At 45.3% G+C, this 24,376-nt stretch overlaps 1 protein-coding gene across 3 annotated transcripts in view; it reads left to right on the plus strand.

The window, feature by feature from the left end:
* Positions 1-24,376, plus strand: part of SIPA1L3 (signal induced proliferation associated 1 like 3) — a 714,921-nt gene that overhangs the window by 511,403 nt on the left and 179,142 nt on the right. For all 3 annotated transcript variants that reach the window (XM_086938267.1, XM_086938268.1, XM_086938269.1), the window contains exon 12: positions 8,992-9,129. In XM_086938267.1, the coding sequence (XP_086794393.1) occupies positions 8,992-9,129 (138 nt within the window). The remainder of the gene's footprint in view (positions 1-8,991; positions 9,130-24,376) is intronic.

The raw sequence follows: 24,376 nt of genomic DNA on the forward strand, positions 1-24,376 counted from the left end.
CATTCATGGTGTAAAATAGGAAGAGAGAGGAAAGTAGTGAAGGCTCTTAAGTAACTAGGGATCACCAAAATGGGAGATTTATTCAGTGATGGTGAAGTGAAGAGCTGGAATTGCTAAGTAATGAGTCTGAGTCTCGGATGATTATGGCTCGTTTTGACTATTTTAGAGTTCCACACATTTTGCGTGAACTCCTGGGAGATGACATGTTGGAGTCTCCAGACATGCTGGCACTGTCTTCCTTGATAAAAGAAAAGGTACCCACTGAACTGATTACTAAACTTTACTCCTTTGCACAAGATGCTCGCAGGACATCCATGATGAAGGCGAGGCAAGAATGGCAGAGAGAACTGGGCACAGTCCTAGATGACAAGTGCTGGAGATACAGTTACACCATGATCAGGGATATATCACAACACGGGAGACACAGACTTATACAGTTAAAATACATTAACCGAATATACTACACCTCAGAGAGGTTACATTGATATGGGCTTCAGGATACAGCGGCATGCCATAGATGGCCAGAACAGAAAGCTAGCTTTATACATGTTGCCTGGTATTGTCCTAGTGTGTTTGCTTTTTGGAAGGCGGTCATACAGGAGCTAGGGTACATAACCTGCATTACATTTGAAATGGACCCCCTTGTGGCCCTATTAGGGTATACTAAAAATTTGAAGAAAGCGGACTGCAAATCGATAGCCATCGGGATATAGCTGGCAAGGCGTTGGATGACGATGAGATAGGCCAGGGGCCCTGTTTCCACTTTGGAGGCTTGGCATAGTGACATGATATACAGTAGCACAGTCTGAGGTATATATCTAATTACTCCCTCAGCGTAGTCGGTCCAAAAACATCTGGGAAACTTACTGGACATACTTGGTGAGGAATGAGACTGGTGAGCTGGAGGGAGAGGATAATCCAGCCTCGTGAGATATGTTAGAAACAGAGGGGAAATGAAGATTGTGTGTTCATATGACACAGGGACAAAATAGGATGAACACTACAGTGAAACTTCGTGAAAGTAAAGGATTAAGCCGAAATGACAGGGAAATGAGGGTAATACATTATTAGAGTACATTATGCGTTGGTGTCCGCCAAGTTTAATTTTAGCTGAATGTTTGCAAATTGGCATAACAATGCGACTGTTAGATTGTATACTCGCAGAGACGTATTGTCTGGTCTGAAGAAGGCATATGTATGCTTTTTGTACTGTCCAGTCATGAGATGTATGTTTTATATTTGACTAATAAAAACAAAAATAAAAAAGGGTATAGTAGTTTAGAATGTTTTATAAATGCAGCTTTTGCAAGGTCTGATTAGCAATGAAATATTTTGAGGTCGAGCCTAGGCAGCTCTTGCGCTGTCTCTTCGAGAACTGTTGTAAACACTTTGTGGGCATAATGCCACCCATTGCCTCTTTATTCATTACCTCGATTTATAAAGGCTTGCCTGTAGAGTGCGTGCACTTTGGAATTTTTTTTTTTAATGGATTGTGCTAATCTCGCTTTGTTTCCTAACGACAAGGTAGTGTGTTTGGGAACTCTTTTTTTTAATTTAAATGCATTGTGCTTTTCCGCAATGCAGCTGCTGTGCGCTTGATGCTTAACAGGTAACAAACGACACATAGGATGCCATTATTCACAAGATAGTTTTCTCTCACACGCTGCCTTTCTAAGGTTTTCTCTTAGTCTTTTCCTAGGCTGGATAAGCTGCTTATGATCATTGCAGCTCATTGCAGCCCATGACTGCGAGACAACTTTCTGATGAAAGGCTTGGAGAAAAGAGAAGCGGTGATGTTCTAAGAGGAGCACAATTTCCTATCAGAATTTCTCGCTATGAGTGCCATTGTAAACAGGACTGTAAATCTTGTTCTTATGGCCAGTTCTATGCTTATGGAGAGTAAAGTTGTCACTGGGCTGCAGAGCGATTGAGGAAGGAAACCAATTAGACAAAAGACTCTCCTGGCGCTGAACAGTTTTGTTTTCAGCACTACTGACATGGGTTTAGAAATCCCTGCATGCAGTGCGTTGTGGGCCGCAAACCAGAAGTGTCTTGCATGACGTGAGGCCGTTTGGGAACTGTTCACTTTGTTGGTTGGTCCTGCTGCTATGTTTCTGCCTCCCCCTGTTCGGTTTCCCCCCTTCCTGGGCAGGAAATGATTTTCGTGACAAACTCATCTCTTGTAAGCGTGCCTGAGATGGGAGGTTAAACAACATGTCGCAGTCTCTTATGTTGCTTGTTCATAAGATGCAGATTTATACAAAAATCTTGTGAAACAGCTGTGTAAAAGCGTCTCCCTTTATTTTTTTTACTGCAGGCTAAGGCAGTCAAGCGAGATCCAACGATATCGCATTGTACACAGATCTCTGCAGCAGAGGCTCTAAGGCGTCTAGTCCGCTGTCATAAGTTGCCGTCCTTCTTCCTTTTCTTTTGAATGTAGAAGGAGAGCAGCAGGAGTAAAGATACGCTGAGTTGGCAGGCGGGGTGCAGCCCTCTCATTCTAAATGATCTGCAATCTCAGAAGCGTACCCCATCTTCCCAGCTCTCACCACCATCCTAGGGGTGATATGAGATGTGGTCACTCTCCAGAATCTGCTTGTAAACAAAACTAACTCGAGCTTTCCAACAGTAATAACATCCTAGGTATCTCCACACTAGGTTAACATACGTAACAATTACCCAACTCCAGTCTCCTCATCTCATTGCTTCGTTAGGATTAAAGGCAGAGTCTTCTCTGCAAAATCAGGTTATAAATCTCTTCAATTGGTGCAGGCTCTTGAGCTATTTTACTTAACATTTTTTAGCTTTGCATTAGCCACACAATTATTTAATCTGTATATAAACAACGTGGGAAGATTTCTTGCAAATCTAGACCTTGACGTTCCAAAAGGCAGAGATAAAAAAAGCTCTTGTCCTCCTATTTACTGAGGATTCAGTGCAGATGGCACTAAGAGAACTATCAATGCATCATAAAACTGACGGTTAATGTGCAGAAAACAAAGTCCATGGTCATGAAACTTAAAGAGCTGCCTCCAGAAAATGTTCCTGACTGAGGGTCAAACCTTGGAACGCGTCCATAACTTTGACAACTTAGGAATCCGCTTCAACTAGAAAAAGGCCACTAAAATGTATACTGATGTGCGTTACAAGAACAATTTAGCAGGGAACCTACAAAATCCGTATTGCAAGTATACAATGTGAAAGTGGCAGCCACTGCCCTATATAGAGCTGACCTATGGGGTTACAGACGAGTACTGGATCTACAAAATATAGAGAACCACTTCCTGTGACTGATGCTACACTTGGGCCTATGTACCAAAGTGAACCCCTAATCATGGAAATAGGACTAACTTGTATGAGACTATAATGCAGATCAAAACATTCTTTTACTAAGCCAGACTATGGATCAATCCAGCTGCACAAAATCCACTTAAGAATTCCCATAGACCTTACGAATCTCAAGAACACAGCAAAAATTAAATGGTTGGATCGTGTTTGAAGTGCACTGCAGAAGATAGGCCTGTCCGCGTTTGGGACACCTGGCCTGATGACCAAAGTCAGCATGGCACCGATCAAAAACAGGTACAGAAAGAGTGTCCATGATAATAAGTTTAACACAATCTTCAAAGGCAAAATAAGGCTATTCTATTTGAAAGTAAAATCTTCCTTCAATTTTTAATGTTATTTGGACCTGTTGACACGTGTACCAAAGAGAGTTCTCCGCATTACATTTAGATTAAGAATTCCCTTTTTGTCAACACACAAGATCATTTCAGATCAATGTTATTGTGAATCTGGCGACAGAGAGACAACAGTGTCCTTTATGTTCTTTTGCTCTAGAACTATTAGACCTAGGAAGCAATTCCTCTGGCCTATATTCTAGGTACATAACATTAGACTGTGTACAGCAGTCTTTGGCCTGTGCCTGAGGAGTGACTTACAAACCGTATATCAACCTGTAGTAGCTTATATTTTATCTACATGGATACTAAGAAGTTACGTTAGTAACTCCTACATTGATTTTAACCAAAATTGTATTTTTAATTATTGAAGCTATTGATTTTTTAAATAGAAATATAACTTGTTTTTTGTATGGCTTACTAGCTGAAACAAGCAAATAAACTCGGTTTGGTGTAAACCGGCAGTAGTGAGTAGCTTTCCAGACCGGACTTCGGATCTGTAGCTAAAGCCAAGCAATAGATATTTAGACCTCGCCTGCAAATATATCGCAAATTCTCATCTCTTAAGTCAAGCCCTTGCACATTTATCAGGTGAAAGGCGTAGTTGAATCAAGAATTAAGAGTACCCTTGTGTTCGCCTTGCTTGTTTCCCAAGTTGGAACTGGCAGCAATCACGGATGGTCCACATGCTGTTACTCAGTATTATAACCGGTGTTAATTACACAAAAAAATTACAATTAAAAGCCATAGAAAGGAAAAGCAATAGCTCACACCAGCCTTATGGCACTTAAGATTGATAGTGGTAGAACGTGTCACCCATGGCAAAAACACACGACTAGCGACAGCAAGTGGCAATGAGGTCAATCTACAACTGCATAGACAGCAGGTGTTACTAGCGAAGATTTTATTTTTCTCAACCCGAGCATGGATTCCCCGACATTCTCCTAAACACCCGTTCAGCCTCTCAGACACGGGATACGCCATTTAATATGCAAATACTCTACCCTGAATACCCCGGATGAAGCAGGGCTTTGCATCAAACTTACTTCCCAGATGGGTGAGGGTATATGAAAGGACTGAGTTCAATCCAAGTTACTTGACGCCTTCATTCCACTTCTCAGCTCTGCATTTGACAGAATGAGGGGAGGTGCTAGGCAGTCAGTTCCAGCCTTCCTTCCTTCCTAACCGGATCGGACTGGAACAGATAGTAAAGTAGGCCCTGGCACCAAAATAAAAGTGCACCTCATAAGTGATTAGATAGGTAAAAACGTGGCCCGTGTTTGCAAACTGTATAGTGGTTTGCAAGTGTAAAAGACTTAATGGAATTGAGCTTGCTACATGCAGTGTTTGTGTTAATATCATGGAAATAAACAGTAACAAGCATTAGAAATGCAATAGGTCTCGCAGCATTAGAGTTAGTGCGTTTAGAATTGTTTATGGGTTTTTTGTTGTAAATCTTTTGCATTTTTATTTTTTGTAGCCAATGCTAAAGAATTACAAATCAAAAAAGCAATAAACAATTGTAAAAGCTTTAACTAAAAATCCTCTGAGACCTATTGCACTGTGTGAGGGTGAGGTGGTGAGGGTGAGGGTGAGTGAGGAGTTGAGGGTGAGTGAGGTGTTGAGGGTGAGTGAGGTGTTGAGGGTGAGTGAGAGTGAGTGAGGATGAGGGTGAGGGAGGGTTATTGTGAGTTAGGGTGAGGGGTTGAGGGTGGGTGAGGGTGAGGTGTTGAGGGTGAGTGAGGATGAGTGAGGGTGAGTGAGGGGTTGAGGGTGAGTGAGGGTGAGTGAGGGTGAGTGAGGGTGAGTGAGGGTGAGTGAGGGTGAGTGAGGGTGAGTTAGTGTGAGTGAGGGTGAGTGAGGGTGAGTGAGGGTGAGTGAGGGTGAGGGTGAGTGAGAGTGAGTGAGGGTGAGGTGTTGAGGGTGAGGGGTTGAGGGTGAGGTGTTGAGGGTGAGGTGTTGAGGGTGAGGTGTTGAGGGTGAGGTGTTGAGGGTGAGGTGTTGAGGGTGATTGAGTGTGAGTGAGTGAGGGTGAGGTGTTGAGGGTGAGTGAGTGAGGGTGAGGTGTTGAGGGTGAGGTGTTGTGAGTGAGGTTGAGGTGTTGAGGGTGAGGGTGTGAGGTGTTGAGGGTGAGGGTTTGAGGGTGAGGGCGAGTGAGGGTGAGGGGGTGAGGTGTTGTGAGGGTGAGGTGTTGAGGGTGAGTGAGTGAGCGTGAGGCTGAGGTGTAGAGTGTGAGTGAGAGTAAGAGTGAGGGTGATTGAGTGTTTCAGTGTTAGTGAGGGTGAGGTATTGAGGGTGAGTGAGGGGAAGGGTGATTGAGGGATTGAGAGTTAGTGAGGGTGAGGTGTTGAGTGTTAGTGATGGTGAGGTGTTGAGGGTGAGTGAGGGTGAGGGTGAGTGAGGGGGAGGGGGAGGCGTTGAGGATGAGTGAGGTGTTTAGGGTGAAGTGTTGAGGGTGTGGGTGAGGAATTGAGGGTGAGGGAGGGTGAGTGTGGGTGAATGGTTGAGGGTGAATGGTTGAGGGTGAGGGGTTGAGGGTGAGGTGTTGAGGGTGAGGTGTTGAGGGTGAGGTGTTGAGGGTGAGGTGTTGAGGGTGAGGTGTTGAGGGTGAGGTGTTGAGGGTGAGGTGTTGAGGGTGAGGTGTTGAGGGTGATTGAGAGTGAGGGTGAGGTGTTGAGGGTGAGTGAGTGAGGGTGAGGTGTTGAGGGTGAGTGAGTGAGGGTGAGGTGTTGAGGGTGAGTGAGTGAGGGTGAGGTGTTGAGAGTGAGTGAGGTTGAGGTGTTGAGGGTGAGGAGTTGAGCCTTGCTCGATGCGCATGCGCATCGACAGGCGAGACCTAAAAAAGGGAAAAAAGGCTCAGCGAGGCTCCCCCTCTGTCTGAAACAAAGAAAAGTGACATTCGCTAAAGTCTTCGGATACAGGGTTACTATGAGGCGGCATAAAACTGCAGCATAGCACACAGCGCCAAGAAGTGTCAGTAACAGACGGAGAAACAGTGACGTAACCGTAAGCATCAGTAGGTTCACAAGTAGAAAGATAAAATCACAGTTACAATTGGTCTTATCCGTGCATTCCAATACACACGCATACTTACACAATATTTTGTTTTGTCCAAAAAACATAAACGTGATCTTCCAGAGGTGCTACTTTCATCACACGCACTTGTATAACACAAAAAATAGCGCTACGAGGTAACTGCAAAATGACAATCCTAGCTATAGAAAGCACCAAAAAAGGGAACTATAATTAAAAGTGTAGCTTTCAAGGCCTCGTAGATCCAGGGCTCGTCCGTTCTGGACTGGACAGTAAACTGTCCAGAATATGAACTGTGTCAATAATAGAGGGGTCACATCTGAAAAAAACAAATGTACCTTTGGGTGGGTTCCAGGGTACTCCCACCATGTTCACACTTTTCTACCTTTTGTGTCCAGGGTATACATGTATGTTATTATTGATTTATAGGGCACAGTGGATACCTATGAGGGTGTCCTGGCGCTAGCAACAGACATGTCTTACTGCGCGGAAACCCTCCACAGCAAGTTAAAGAGCATAAAGACAAGTCTTGAAAGATTTCCTAAATGGCCGAAGTTCCACGACGCATGCACACATTCCGTGTTGGCGGTCCTATGACTGGCGCCTCTGTAACTAAAACCTTGAAAACAGCATGCATTGTCTCTCGCACAAGAAAGGCCAGAGCTAAAAATACACGAAAACAATTCATGTGCAACACCCAAGCCAGGAATCCGGCACATGTTCTGCCGGCACTTGGAGAAAGCGTAGCACAAACGGGGGCATAGAGGCCAGATTCTTTGCGCAAAACGTGGTCTTTAATGGTTTAGTTGTGTCATCCCACCACTGCCCCTCAAAAACATCAAAGTTGGTCTGCAGCCAGAGCGAGGAAGCCCCTCAGCTGAGCCCTTGAGCCCCGAGCGGCTCCCAGCATGGGCACAGAGCCAGCTTACTACTTTTTCAATTTTTTTTTCTGTTTTTGTTGCACGCTTCTCCTTGGCAGGGGAGCGAGGAGGGGGGAGGGGCTGAGCTGTAAATCCACACTCGCTGCGAGTCACAGGGTCTTAGACATCAAAGGGTAGGGTGGTCAGAGGCAGGAAATGGATATTAAGGGGACAGAAAGAGTAGAGTGACTTTCTAAAACAAGAGGAAATCAGGGGACGATCGGGGGTGCAAGGGAAATCGGAACCCCGGCAGGAGAAGATCAGGAGCTAGGAAAAGATCGGGAGGCGGAGAGTTGAGGCAGGCAGGCAGGCATGGGAGGAGAGGAGGAGGAGGGGGGAGGAGAGTAGGGGAGGCACGGCCTAGCGGCCGTGCAATCAAGTAGTGAGGGGGCGGAGTTGTGGGAAGGCTGAGAGAGAGAGTAGGCGGCTGGGGGCATGTGCACGCGCATTTAAGCTCAATGCGCATGCGCATTGAGCTTAAATTTATCGTGCACTGCAAGGAATCGCCACGATTCCTTGCAGTGTGGATAAAGAGTGGATAACTCGCAATACTCTCGCCTTGCTCGATGCGCATGCGCATCGACAGGCGAGACCTAATAAAAACCGGCCCAGAAGCCCATAAAACAGGGTCTCAAACGGCTAAAAAAACACCCTCACACATACATGTGACACTCTACTCGATAACCCTGTAGACCGCCACCGGTCGAACTCTGCATCCTACCCCAAATACACTTCAAGATCGGCAGGTAAAATGGCCATGGATCGCTGGATTTTTCAACTACCTGGTGAATAAATATTGAACACTCTGGGATATAAGTTACTCTCCCCGGCAATATAACAGCGTGAAATAAGTTTTCCCGGCATCTAACTTGGAAGCTTGGCCATTTTAAATATTGAAGAGTAATTTAAGGCATGACATGTTTTCTTTTTTAGCCCTGCAAGGCTTTCTTCATTCTATTGTGTTAAATCAAATAAATCCGATACTTCGATATAGGGCTAATGCAGCTGCCCCTCCCCATCCAAATGTAAAATAACAAAGCTCGGTCAAATAAGTGTAAGTATTAAACCATAACTACACATTGGCAAATGAACTGTCGATATCTATCTATATAACGAGCAGCAATAACTTTGTTTGCCGGTACTTGCTTTTAAAAACTATTTTAATACTGTTGTTCAACCTTTTTTGTCATTATTAGTCCTGATTTTAATCTCGCTTATATGTGCTTTTGTGTATGTTTGTATAAAAAAATACTAGAACGAAAAAGGTATATTGCTCCAAAGAAGAAACTAACAATAACATTTCAGAAATAAGGTAATGGCGTTCATAAATCATTCTGAATGTGTACATATTTTTACAGACCTGTCAGCTTTCCCGAAACTCCTTATACGACAGCATCACCAGGAGGTATCCAGCCATATCGTCAGCCTTCTGGAAGCTTCTCTACGCCAGGCTCGGGAGGAATTGCTCCGACTAGATTTAAGCCTATCTCGGAAAGGTACGCCAAATATTATTTTCGAAGTTTTAATTAAAGCTCCTTTTTTATGCTTGACAAGTATAGCATGGTGTGGAATCTGTTTATAGTATGTGATCTACAGTTTAATGAAAATACCACCCTAAGTGACTGTGTCATGAATTTGTATTGATCTGTGAATGTAGTGAAGGTTTGAGCCCTTTCTGAACCGAAGAAGACAAGTATGGCGACATACAGCGGCATCTTTTTACCAAAACCATAGTTAGTGGAAGTGACATCTTAATGGTCTTACTTTTCTGGATGACTGTGGAGGAAGCGAAACATCGCTTGTACATGTTACCATGAGCTTAGTTGTAATCAAGACATGTTCCATGGTAAACTGAAGATGGTATTTATTAAGAAGGAAACATGGAGATACAGATGCAGTGAGCCCCACCAGGAGCAGCCTTCTGCTGCTCAGCCCATTCTCCCAACTGACAGTCACTCACCCAACATTCCACAGCATCATGTATGTAAATGTATGTAATGTAAATGTATTGGCATTTATATAGCGCACTACTTACCCGTAGGGTCCCAAGGCGCTTCGACCGCTGCGAAACCCTTCCTGGCTTCCCTGAGAGATGGTCCCTTAATGGGTATCTCCAGAGTGAGACCAGGCATCCCCGGCGGTCTGGTGGGGCCGTTAGTGAAGATGAGGCAAGCTAATGCCCAGAGTTGCCGAGTGTGATCGCTGATCAGAGTGGGCACCGAGGCGAGAGAATTATCGAGTCCGCTGACCCTGGTCCAGAAACCTGCCGCGCCGGGAATCGAACCCTGGTCCCGGGCCGTCCTCTGCTCTCGGGTCTGCCGCCTCTAACCAGTGAGCCACACTACTTCATCTACCCCAACATTCCACACCATACTCACACTGGCTGAGCAGCAGGTACAACAAGCTTCCATATGTTTTGCAAACAATCTTCATTAAAACCTACACTGTAGATATTTTCACATGGTGTCTAATAACTTGCACAAATATGAAGCTACAAAAAACTTCCAAACTTTAATCAATCCATCAGAATTTATGAAGCCTGGCTAATCACCTGATAGGGTATCCAGGTGCTTGCAGACCTCAGAGGCTTATTGGAACAGCCCGGTCTTGAGGGCCAGCAGGAATTTCGGAAGTGAAATGATGATCCGGAAGTGCGTGCGGAGGCTGTTCCAGGTCTTTGCTGTGGGAGAAGGAGTGTCCTCCACTTCTGATTCGGTAGATGCCAGGTGTATGGGCATGTGAAAGGGAGGTGACCTGTAGTCTTCTTGAAGGTTGGTGAACGTTCAGGCAGTGATTAATGTAGGCGGGTCCTTGGTTGCGTAGAGCTTTGTGTGCGTGGGTCAGCAGCTTCAAATGGCATTTCTTCTGCACGGGGAGCCAGTGGAGTTTCCTGAGGTGGGGTGTGATGTGAGTTTGTCAGGGAAGGCGGAGGAGGAGTCTGGCTGCAGTGTTCTGTATGGTCTGCAATCTCTGTAGGTGGTGTGCGGCAATTCCTACATAGAGGACATTGCTGTACTCCAGTCGGTTGGTGATGAGGGCTGCTTCAAGATCTTACGTAGCCTTGCGCAGAGTGAGGTAGCCGATGCCGGTGATCTGTGATTTCATAGTGAGCTTATTATCAATGAAGATTCCGAGGTTTCTGGCGAGGTTGGAGGGAGTGGCTATGGGTCCTAGGTCTGATGGCCACCAGGAGTCATTCCATGTGTTGCTGCTGTTGTAAAATAATAATACTTCTGTTTTTTCTGGGTCCAGCTGCAGGCAGTTGTTGCTCATCCAGTCAGCTTCATTTGTAGTGCTTCTGTGGAAGTTGGTTTCTGATGGTGGTTGGGTTGTCAGTGAGTAAGATGATGAGTAGGGTGTGATCTGCATAGGAAAATATGTTGAGACCATGAGGTCTGTCAATGTTGGCAGGAGGGGTCATATATGCGTTGAAGAGTGAGGTACTGAGGGATGAGCCCTGGGAAACACCGCAGAGGATCTCTTTGGGTCCAAAGGTGGGAGTTTGATCATCTGGGTTCTTCTGGTGAGACGGGAGGGAATCCATCTAAGTGCATCCCCTTGGATGCCAATGTGGTGGAGTCTTTCAATCTGTATGCAGTGGGATACGCTGATGAAGGTTGCAGAGAGGTAGAGGAGGATCAAAGCTGTTGTTTCTCCTCAGTCGAGGATTCTGATGTCATCGGTCACTGGAATCAGAGCTGTTTTGGTGCTGTATTGCTGCGGAAGACTGATTGGGAGGCATCAAGTAGCTGGTTCTGCTCCAGGTGTGTCATGAGTTGGTTGTTGATGATCTTTTCCAGTACCTTCGCTGGGAATAGGAGCAGGGAGATTGGCCTGTAGTTTTTTAATTCGCTGGGGTCGGCAGAGGGTATTTTGAGTAGTGGTCTGACATCAGTCTGTTTCCATTCATAGGGAAATGTTGTGGTGGTGATAGAGGTGTTGAGTTGGGTGGTGAGTTCCTGGCCAATCCTTTGGTTTTGGAGGTTGAAGGTCTGGTGCCGGCATGGGTCTTTGGGAGCTCCTGAGTGAATTTATTTCATGGCAGAGTTGATGTTCCAGATAAAGAGGATGTTCCAGGTGGTTAGTGTGTGGTTCATGTTGGTTTGTGCCCGTGATGGTTGTCTTGTCCGAGTGGAGCTTGAAGTTGAGATGTTCCATGGGGTGTTGGTACACTGTATAGTGTTTGTGAATGATGGCTGTTCCTCCTCCCGCCTTGTTGATGCGGTTCTGGTGAGTTATTTTACATTTGTTGGAAATCGTTGTGGCAATGTTTGGGGCGGATGTGGGGTTGAGCCAGGTCTCAGTAAAAAAGACTGTTGGTTGTGCAGCTGGCGATGAGGTCCCATAATTCAGTGGAATACTTGCATAGTGAGCATGTGTTGAGAAGAGCGCATGTGAGTTAGTGTTTTTGTTCAGGTGGTGTCAGTGGTGTGTTCGGGCGGGGCTGGTCGGTGGCCTGGTGTATGTGCAGTGGCAGTGGGTGCAGGTAAAAGATCCTACAGTCGAGTCTGGGTCAGCACGATGGCAGTGTTGCAGCATCCGGGGTCAAGGGTGTAAAGCTCAGCAATGTTGTATCTTTGGGTGGCGTCTGAGGCAGGGGTGGTGGCGCTGAGTGCGATCCAGGTGCAGACCGGTTTATTTTTGGCGTGCTAGCGGCATTTCAGCTGCACGGTCACGCTTCGGCCTGTATTAAGTAGGTCCTAAGGTGGGCAGGGCTTCTGTTGGTGGGAAGAACAGGGAGAGGGAAAACCCAGTCTGGAAAACTCCAGCAGGAAAATCTGGACAGCTGAGATGTCACTGGATCAGTCTGGAACAAGCAGGAACTGGAGGTCACAGGCAAGTGGCAAACTAGGTGTCCAGCTGATTAAAAAAAATAATTAATTGAGTAAATCACATGTGTTGGATAGCAGCACACCAGCATTTTGAATGCCGGTTATTGAGTAGTTAGCATTCATAGTGTGACAATTGTGGATCACATTTCAGTGTGCCTTATTGGAAAATAGGCATGGTTTATTAACACTGAAAGAATGGCATTTGGTGACAACTAACCCAGTGCAGCCTAACGCCAAATCACACATTTAAAGCACAGAAACGGAGAGGAGCAACAAACAACGAGAGGTCAGTTCTTTCAGGTTCCAATGCCCTTAACATTGTCACTAGACACCGGGGATAGTGAGAATAAAAGTGGCAGGTGCAAATGTTGTGCTTTTTGCAGCCATAAAGGATTTGTTACAATTAATCATCCAACAGTTGAAACATTTGTTTGTCCTTTTGTGTTATGTTCCCAATGGGTGAAACATTCCAAAGTTGGCCTGCCATCATGATTTAAATGATAAATGCTATGGGAATGGTTTGGTAATGTAAAAAAGTTTATAGTTATGTATCCTCAAAGTCTCTTTGGGTTAGGAAGCAGCTCTCCATACCAAAATTGTTCGTTCATTATCAGAAATCAGAGCTACATATATGTGCATCTCCCACCTATGGGTAAAGAATTATCACTTACGTGACATAGTGGCTCTATTGAGACAAATGAACATCTCATTGAGTTTGCCTTGCCATCTAATAATTATGAATGTTATCAAACCATATATTGTTATTTCACGATTTGGGATGGCAGATGTGACTGGTTTCTTATAGAACATTTAAAGCCGAAAATAGAACTTGCAAACATGCTCCTTGAAAGGCTGTTTATGTGCCTGAATATATGTGCAGAGTTGCAGGACCACAATGGGAAATTAATTTGCACAAAGCTATGCTAATATATCCGTGGATGATGGGTAAAAGATATACCTTGCAAGAAAAATTATTTTATAGCTTAGTGGCACTGACAATTTATTTCCCATATGGGTTTGATCTACAGATGAACTCAGAATATTTAAATATATTAAATAATAAGAAGAACCCTAGATTTAAATGTCACAATAGTAATCAAAGACTTATGGTAATGGATACAGAAATCTGCATTCAAAATTCAGAAATGCAGACTATTTATTTCCTCAAGAAAACTTTCACTAACAGGATGTTATTTTCGCCATGCTGCCATGAATCAGCATTAAAATTGAGTTTTCTGTATGGTAAAATATGAAACACAACTGCAGAGTTAAAGAATATCAGAAATATTGAGAGAAAGCATTGGAGAGTTAAAGACAGGATACCCAGAAAATGCATTGGAAAAGGTAGAACAAAGGTAACTTGCGTTAACATATCCGAATTACTAATTTATTTATTTGAGAATTTTGTAGAGCGAGCAGCGGCCCCAACGGGGCGTCCCGGCGCTGAAAACTCTGAAAAAAAGAGGTCATAGGGTCAGATGTCCAGTATTAGGAGGAGAATAGATGTGTTTTCAGGGATTTACGAAAAGCTGATTCTGTCTGACAGGTGCGGAGGGCTAGTGGAAGCTTGATCCAGCGCTGAGAGGTACAAACCTCAAAGGTTTTCCCACCTGCCCGGGAGCGTTTGAATCGGGGAGTTTCCAGAAAATGTAGGGTATTGGATCGTAAAGTCCTGGAGTTGGCATAGGGACGCAGGATGTTTTTCAAATGTGCCGATCCACTACCTTTTGATGCTCGGAAGGCCAGTGTCATAGCCTTAAACAAACATCTTTTGGCTATGGGCAGCCAATGCAATTTACGGAGATGGGGAGTGATATGGTCTCTAGCCGGGATTCTCTCCACCAGCCGAGCGGCAGCATTTTGAACCGTCTGGAGTTTGTGGCAGAGGCCCGCTGTGATACCAAGGTAGAGGGCATTGGCATAATCAAGATGAGATATGATCAGTGCCTGGATCAGTCTTACGGCAGTCCGCCGGCAGGTAGTTGATAAGGCGTTTTATAGTTCTAATTTTAGCAAAGCAGGAGGATGCTACTGTTTGTACCTGATTTTTAAAGCTGATTTGATTGTCTAATCAAGGAATAAGCAAAAAGGCATAATTTAAGAATCTGGATAGAAAATAAAATCTATAACTGCATATATTACCTCTGCAGGAAATGTGTGACATTGCCCTATACTCCTGAATGGTGAAGACTGAAGAGGGAAAATCAACACCAAACCTTCAATTAGACATAAGAAAGTACAATCAGCCTATAAAAGACACGATTTGTGAAAAGTAATTTATCAATGCTGGAAACGAATGCCGTCTGGTTCTAAATGAACAGAAGGGGAGCCTGATGTGCCAAAAATGAAAGGCATTTGAAAAAAGAATCATTTTTGCAAATTTTTCAAATGGAACAATACGTTTGAAATGAGGGAAAAGAATCATGGGTTAAAATTCAGTATTTGACGTAAAATATCTATGTGACACATTTTATATTGGAAGTGCCACTTGCACACTAAAGAAAAGAATGCTTGAATATATGAGCTATTGAAATCCAATACTTCAGCTTCCAAGTGGTGGGACAATAACATCAAGAGCATGAAGATGATTTCAAGATGCTACCGTTTTTTGGAGTTGAACTAGATGAACAAGGAGGAGATTGAAACCAAACATTTCTTTATATGGCATTGTAACATATATTGCGAATCCACCCAAGATATCCTTTCTGATGGATGCATCTACCTGTGTATTCCTCACCATATGAATAGCCCCTGCGCCAGCATTCTTCGGAAACTTTTTCCTAGCTCTCCACGCCGACGAGGTCGTCACAATGCCATGGCTCCGCACGTGGCTTCGCATGACGTTACTGGAGCCATAAGAGGACCACGTCGGCGTGATGACGTCAGTTCCCTTTTTCCACACTGTCGACGCTAACTTTTTTTTGGGACTCTCCATACTTTCGCCTTGATACTTTGTATTTTGGATTGTATCTTTCTGTGTTTTTACCATGTCTGCCCTGAAGAAGTCTGGTTTCAAGCCCTGTAAAGAGTGCGGGGGTCATATGTCGATCACTGACCCCGTGAGGACTGTCTGTGGTGTTTGTCATCAGATCACGACGTTGAGAGCTGTCCATGTTGTAGAAAGATGAACCCGAAGGCTCTGAAGGAACAGGAAGCCAAGTTGTACATGGCTAAGGTGAGAAAATAAAAAAGGGGTCGAAAACGTTCGAAGTGAAGGTCGTCAACTTCACATGACTCAAAAAGGAAGCACAAGAAGAAGAAGAGGCATGGATCTCGGCGCCGCTCGTCGAAGGCTGTAGTTTCAAGGTCGCCTTCTCCGGCACCTCAACGTCGAGAAAAGAACTTCGTCTCTCCTTCATCTTCAGTGTCTCCTCAAGCCACTCCGATCCATTCTGCTTCATACAAGGGGACTCAGGCACAGTCACAGACGCCAAGATTTTCTGCTACTCAGGAAGGTTTGTCGAATCCAGCTGATGCTGAGGTTCCTTCAGCTCCTGCAGCTCCGCCTGTGGCTCAAGCGGCTCCGACTCCAGAGGTACCTCAATTGGATCTCGAACCGGCTCAGTATCCACAATTTCCGGCACCGGGTTCGGATCCATCACAATCTTCAAATGCGATGTATGGTGTGTTTGCCAGGGCCTCGTACCCTTCTGGTGCACCTTCGGGTCCCACGGGTCCTCTGACATTTAATTTGGGTGTGCCTCACCAGTATTCTCAGGCTCTCTTTTTGCCATTCATGCTGACGACTCCATCCTGGCAGTTCCAGCTCTGAGGATGTTAACACTGTATGTGCAGTCCCCGGCTCCATCCCATGATCCTTCTTCTCAGATTCGATCGGCACCGGTTGCCATTGCGGATCCTCCACCGCCGCTCCTGGAGCCTTCGACACTGCGTCTGGCACCGCCGACGCCGCAACCAAAAATGCACTCGAGGAGAGAAGCACAGAGATTGATAGAGGAGGAGCAGTACCAGGCTGAAGAGATGGAAGAAGGTGAAATTTATGATACAGAGGATATGTTTGAGGGTTTGTGTGAGGCAAGTGGACTTGACACCTCCCCGGAGTGGGACTTTGCTTCACAGAAAGCTTCCCCCTCGAAACAAGTTGCACCCTACCATACAGTGATAAGGAAGGCTGCGGAGCTCTTGGATCTTAAGCTTCCTGTGGCTGAGTATAAACCTAATTTGCTCACAGAGGTGCTTCATTCTCAGTCCTCTGTGGTGGAGCCACTCTAGCCATTCAATGATGCCTTGACTGAACCAATCCTTGATGTGTGGCGCATCCCTCTTTCTGCTCCTGCAGTTTCAAGTTTGGTGTCGAGAAAGTATAGGCCTGCTCCATGGGATCCATTGTTCCTTTCATCTCATCCTTCGCCTGAGAGTTTGGTGGTGCAGGCTTCTTGTTCCAAGCAGTCCACAGGTTCTTTTCCGCAGGCTCCTGCTGACAGGGATTCCAAGAAGTTGGAACGATCTGCAAAGGTGGTCTTCTCATCGGCTAGTATGGCTTTGAAGTCCACCAATGCTACGTGTTTGTTGGATAGATACATTCATGCCCTTATGGACTCTGCCAAACAACTTCCAAAATTGTCTGAGGAAGATTGGGGAAATTTCAGTGATGCACTGGCAAACTCACATGCTGCGGCTTGCCAAGTCATCCATTCTGGCCTGGACATAGCAGATTCGGTTGCCAGGGTGATGGGTTCATCCATTGCAACGAGAAGGCATGCGTGTTTAAGGTCTTCTAGGTTTTCTCCTGATGTACAGGCTGCCCTTCTCAATCTACCTTTTGATGGGTCTAGACTTTTTGAAGAGAAAGCGGATTCTACTCTGCAAAGGTTTAAAGATAGTAAGTTAACAGCGAAATCCTTGGGTCAGCAGGCTCAGGCAAAGGGTTATGGCTATAGAAGATACTATGGCTTCAGGAAGTCTTCCTTTCGTGGTTTCTGACAGCAACAGCAACAAAACCCCTTGTACAAGTCCTATAGGGGTAAAGGCAGAGGCCGCCTTTGTGGAGTGGTGCGTCCGCCTTCTTCCTCTTCCACCTCTACCTCCCAACCCCTCCTGGTAATGCAGGAAAGCAGCCCTAGATCCGCTATCTTGGATCATGCGGGTCCTGTGGGAGGCCAGCTTACCCATTTTGTACAGGATTGGAAATTTGTCACTTCGGACCATTGTGTTTTAGATCTGGTAGAAAATGGGTACGCCCTTCCCTTTAGGGAATTCCCTCCTCCTTCCCAAGGGTTTTGCACAGAGGATCATTTTCTTCTCCTTCAGAAGGAGGTTCTTTTCCTGTTACAAAAAGGTGTGATTGAAGTGGTTCCGGAGCAGGAAAGGGTCTGGTATTTCCTGATTACCAAGAAGGATGGCATGTTACGCCCCATCCTGGACCTCCGAATCTTAAAACTGTTTCTCAAGCAGGAGAAATTAAAGATGCTCACCCTAGCACAGGTTCTTAAGGCGCTACAACAAGAGGACTGGATGGTGTCCATCGGCTTCCAGGATGCGTATTTTCACATCCCAATCCTGAAGTCGCACAGGAAGTATCTCCTGTTTACGGTTGGTTCGCAACACTACCAGTTTGTGTTCCTCCCATTTGGTCTTACTACTGCACCTTGAGTCTTCACCAAGGTGATGGCGGTGGTGGCTGCCCAGCTCAGGAGGTCGGGGATCCCGGTTTTCCCCTACCTGGACGACTGGCTGCTAAAGGCAGAATCTCCAGAGATGGTACGTCGTCATCTGCAGGTAACAACCCAGCTGTTGTACAAATTGTTTTTTTTAAATTAATGTGCCAAATCTCACCTGGTGCCCTCACAGCGCACCTGTTCATAGGGGCAGTACTGGATACCACTGTGTGTCCAGCTTTTCCATCTCCACAAAGGACTCTCGACATTCAGGAAATGATTCCCTTGTTTCACAATGGAGCAGTTGTTCCAGTTCAGAAGGTCCTTCGCCTGCTCAGTCTGTTCGCTTCCTGCATCCTGTTGGTCAACCATGCATGTTAGCACATGAGGGCGCTCCAGTGGTGTCTCCACAGGCAGTGGTATCAGCACAACGGAGATCTCAGGGAGTCAGTCAGGATCTCCAGAGAAACTGCAGCAGATCTGTCTTTGTGTTGAACGATTCTTACCAATCACAGGGTGTCCAGATTCCCACTGCCAAGTTCTAAATTCGACCAAATGGCCACTGCACGGCAAACCAACAGAAAAGATCTCAGTCAAGGACCGGCACCACCTGGATGGTCAGATCGGAAAGAAAGGAAAAAACGCCTTGGATGCCAAGACTCGGGTCTCCTCTGGCATGCGTACGCTTCCGCAGCGAGATTCCAATCCTTCGTCACGACCGCTCCTTTGGGCATCCGAGTCGCCGATGAGCCCCACGTGTCGGGCGCCAATTTGTTGTAAGCAAACCTCAGCTAGGCCTACTTAGTGCAAGGGTTCGCCCTTCTCTGCACAGAGTCCTCAGACCATAGGAAGAAGTTTTCAATGACACTGGAAAATACGAAAGCAAAATTTATTAAACCTTTAAAGGTGGTACTACAGTCCAAACAACACCCTTCAGTATTGTAACGAGTAGTACAATGAACTGGAGCACACGGCCCCTTTTATGCACAATGAGGGGGCTCAAGAAAAGGCGGTACAAAATACAAGAGCAGATTTATGACCATACAAGGACATTTTGGAAGGCACAATCGATAGATCGGCGGAGTTACCAGTCTACACTTACATTCCTGTCTGGAACCAATTAAGTAACGGTCCCTGATCCTACTGCGCATGTCTGGACATGTTGGAAGCGGAGACTACTAAAAATAGCCTGTTGCCGGGTAGACTCCAGGCGCGATGAACAAGAAGGTAGGACCAAGCACATGACGAGCACATGGCAATGTATGGCACACAAAATGGCCGCTACAAATTCAAGATGGAGGCGGCACATTTGTTACGATAATGGTTAAACAAAGCATGCCGCTTATGCTTCACCTAATCGCCGTTGATTTACAAAACGAACCACTGGATATTTTTCGGTTAAGGTTTGCAAAATGGAGATGTTATCCAGTGTGCCACTATTCTTACGGAGAAAATTACAAAAAACAATTTGATGGACAGAATGTAGATCAATGTCTTACATTCACCCCAGTACAAGGATCTGGGCCTAAATCCATCGTTTTTTGCACTCCACACCACCCTGGGTCAGATAATGGCTTTATGCAAATCAGCTCTGACCCTGTGACCCATGGGAACAGTCCAGTCCGAACTACAACAGCCATATCTTTCCCAGACCGGAATCAAGCATCCGAGGACCGGACCGGTTTCGAGGTAACACCTCTCATCAGCCCGGCTAGCTTGACTCCAGTGGTGTGGAGGCTCTGGGACCCACGTCTGAGCTACCCCAGTACACTCAGGGAGAAAATTACAAAAAACAATTTGATGGACAGAATGTAGATCAATGTCTTGCATTCACCCCTGTACAAGGATCTGGGCCTAAATCCATCGTTTTTTGCACTCCACACCACCCTGGGTCAGATAATGGCTTTATGCAAATCAGCTCTGACCCTGTGCCCCATGGGAACAGTCCAGTCCGAACTACAACAGCCATATCTTTCCCAGACCGGAATCAAGCATCCGAGGACCGGACCGGTTTCGAGGTAACACCTCATCAGCCCGGCTAGCTTGACTCCAGTGGTGTGGAGGCTCTGTGACCCACGTCTGAGCTACCCCAGTACACTCAGGGAGAAAATTACAAAAAACAATTTGATGGACAGAATGTAGATCAATGTCTTACATTCACCCCAGTACAAGGATCTGGGCCTAAATCCATCGTTTTTTGCACTCCACACCACCCTGGGTCAGATAATGGCTTTATGCAAATCAGCTCTGACCCTGTGCCCCATGGGAACAGTCCAGTCCGAACTACAACAGCTATATCTTTCCCAGACCGGAATCAAGCATCCGAGGACCGGACCGGTTTCGAGGTAACACCTCTCATCAGCCCGGCTAGCTTGACTCCAGTGGTGTGGAGGCTCTGGGACCCACGTCTGAGCTACCCCAGTACACTCAGGGAGAAAATTACAAAAAACAATTTGATGGACAGAATGTAGATCAATGTCTTACATTCACCCCAGTACAAGGATCTGGGCCTAAATCCATCGTTTTTTGCACTCCACACCACCCTGGGTCAGATAATGGCTTTATGCAAATCAGCTCTGACCCTGTGCCCTACGGGAACAGTCCAGTCCGAACTACAACAGCCATATCTTTCCCAGACCGGAATCAAGCATCCGAGGACCGGACCGGTTTCGAGGTAACACCTCTCATCAGCCCGGCTAGCTTGACTCCAGTGGTGTGGAGGCTCTGGGACCCACGTCTGAGCTACCCCAGTACACTCAGGGAGAAAATTACAAAAAACAATTTGATGGACAGAATGTAGATCAATGTCGTACATTCACCCCAGTACAAGGATCTGGGCCTAAATCCATCGTTTTTTGCACTCCACACCACCCTGGGTCAGATAATGGCTTTATGCAAATCAGCTCTGACCCTGTGCCCCACGGGAACAGTCCCGTCCGAACTACAACAGCCATATCTTTCCCAGACCGGAATCAAGCATCCGAGGACCGGACCGGTTTCGAGGTAACACCTCTCATCAGCCCGGCTAGCTTGACTCCAGTGGTGTGGAGGCTCTGGGACCCACGTCTGAGCTACCCCAGTACACTCAGGGAGAAAATTACAAAAAACAATTTGATGGACAGAATGTAGATCAATGTCTTACATTCACCCCAGTACAAGGATCTGGGCCTAAATCCATCGTTTTTTGCACTCCACACCACCCTGGGTCAGATAATGGCTTTATGCAAATCAGCTCTGACCCTGTGCCCCATGGGAACAGTCCAGTCCGAACTACGGAATCCTGTTTGTTCCAAAGGAATATAATTATTTCCGAATGCCCAGTCTTGCAGGTGGCCAAGGATACTCTTTGCAAACAGTTTCCCTGTTGCATCTAAAAGGGAAATTTGTCTAAAACTGGCCGGGGAGTTTTTAGGGCCCTTCTTATATAACGGGACTAATATGCTTCCTTTCCAAGATTGTGGGATATCCCCATCATTATAACAGTGGACAAACAACGGATGTAAAAAGTTTGCCCTATCTTCACAGTCCTGTTTTACTATGGCTACAGGTACATCATCTGGCCCCATTGCACTAGAATATCTTGCCCCTTTAATGCATCCTTCAATCTCCAAACATGTCGGTGCTCCCACATCACCCCCCCATTGGTGGAACATTATTGACCTCTTCTATCTGATCAACTGGGTGATTTGGCGCATAAAGCTGGAAAATATAAATAAACCATTTGGCTTCTGGGATTAAAATGTGTTTTGATTTTTCTCTCCCATCACACAACTTTGCTATCAATGCCCAATACTTTCTAGCCTCCCCAGATAAAGCCACTTCTCGTAAGCTAACCCATTTTTCGTCTTCAGCAATCCTCCGATCTGATGCTTTTTTCCTTTTCCGAACCTGTTTATGCCTATATATCTCTCTCTGCCTTTGTAATCTGGGCTCTCTAAATTGGTCTCTAATTAAACCATATATCTTCTTGTTCAATTTTTTAATTTCCCATGGTATTATTACTATTGGGGGGACTCTCGCACCTTGCTTATTCCTTCCTAATCTTCTAATTGCTGCCAAAACCCTCTCTGGACTTGGGCTAAAAGCAATATTCTTGAAAACCCTCTTAAAGTTTGGAAGCGACTTATATGACCAGCAAGTACGGCCATTATTTCGGGAATAAGTGACATTTTCATTCCTCTGATTCCAGAGTTCTGGCTTCTTAATTTTTGTGACCATGCTTGCCACTAGAATGTTATGGTCACTCAACTTTGTAGGGAGTACCTTGAACTGTGTACATGCACCAAACAATTGAAAGGAAACTGCCATATAATCAATTAAAGAGTGGCCATATATCCCATTAAAGGTATAAGCTGCAGGAGAGTCCTCCGGGAAGCTACCATTTAAAAGTACAAGATCTAGATTCCTAAGATTTTGCAAAAGTAATAGGCCACGTTTATCAGATTTTAATTGGGCCGGAAATACAGACTCTGGGATAGCCCAAACCTCCTCCAAGTCCGAATTAGAGAAAGACAAGACTGCACTATTACATAGCTTAGCATTAAAATCCCCTACCATCATTATACGTGTGCATTCTTCAGTATTACCTAAACTTTGCACAAAAGTGCAAATGGAGTCGACCAATGGATTAGACGCCCTCCCCGGAGGAATATATACATTTACCAATAATAGAAACATTGCTTGCCCCAAGTTATCTTCTCCTATTTTCAACTTTGCACCAATACAGCAATTTGAAGGATGCTTATAGATCACAATGTCCCATGCTATGTCACAACTGAGTAAGATGACTAGGCTTCCACTTGCATGCCCTTTTACAGATTATTTTGCTGTGCTACAGTACACATAGAAGTTCTCAAACTGGAACTCTTCCCCCGCCCACGTTTCCTGAAGGCAGATTATCTTGGGGTCTAATTCTGCTAAAGCTTTAAGCTTATATATATTTATTTTCCTAATCAGGCCACATTCCAGGATATGATGTTCCCCAAGTGGCTACCCCGCTCAATGGGCTTTATGGTGGATGTTTTTGCCCCATTCAGAGCACCTGCAACCCAGCTCCACTTTGCTACCTCATCCTCCCCATTAGCACTAGGGACCCACCAAACTTCAGGTGCTAAAATATTGATTTCTCAAACACCCGTGTTTCTTCCTACTGTTATTTCTATATCCTTGTACTTTATGGGGGTATTTACACCCCCATACTCAGGGGTGCCATACCTTTGCGCCTGATACATTTTTCCAAGGTTTTCAGATGGAACACTGCAAGGGGCTACACTAGGGATCACATCTATTCCTCTTTTCCTAAAACAGTCGACGTGTGCTAAAACTAGTGCTGACACTACCCCTGATGAAAAAGTAGCTTTAGTTCTAGGGGGTGCACTCCTCCAGTCTAAGTATACCAATTCAACATCTTTGCTGGTTATTAACCCCAGTTCCTCTATTTCAGTCAGTAACTTAAGGAGGACATTTCTATTCGATAACATTGGTTCAGCTTCGAACAGGGAGCTAAAAGTTAAAACCCTACTCACTTGACCGACACCTGGTCCAGTATTCCTTATTTGATTGTTACCTGGTTGTCCCAAGGATAAATCTCTTTCTAACTTACCCCCTTTACTGTTAACAGCCGTAGTCACTCCCCAACTATCCCCTGGCTGCACTCAGGCCTCATTGGTGACAGATCCTGCCCACAGGGGTGCCGTACTGCACCTCCAGGGGCTGTATTTGGGTCTATTACAGGATCGCCTAAATTATACAATATACTTCTTAATATAAGGTCACTGCTTGTATCATGATTTAGCCCACTTTCTTCCTGACCCTCTTGGTTCGATGGGGCGATCAACACTAAATTCGAGCTATTCGGCTGATTATCATTTTCTTGCCCATGTTTTTGACTCGCATTCAGTGTAGTTTGACCCAGAGTCCTTATATTTTTTTTTATAGATGGGGATGTAGAGCTATTTTCTATTTCACTTTCAGGATGGAACAGCAGTTTTTTCTGTTTACGCTTTGGGAAACGGCGATTCTTCATCTTCTTCTTCCCGCTACGGCCATTTTTAGCTTTACCTTTATTCACTATTGAGACCTCTCCCACAGGTGCATTAACTGAGATGTTAGCTAATTCTTCAGGTACCTGAAGGTTTAATTTTTTTAGATTACTTTTTTTAAAAATTGGGTAAACACGTAATGGGTTAGGAGCTGAGGATACCTTTATTTTAAGTTTTCCCCCATTTTAGTAACCTGTGCACTCTCATGGAGATTAGCTCGGAACGAGCTTATAATTGGATTTCCTAACGGAG

This window comes from Lissotriton vulgaris, chromosome 9, assembly GCF_964263255.1.
Source record: "Lissotriton vulgaris chromosome 9, aLisVul1.2, whole genome shotgun sequence".
Classification (NCBI taxonomy): Eukaryota; Metazoa; Chordata; class Amphibia; order Caudata; family Salamandridae; genus Lissotriton; species Lissotriton vulgaris.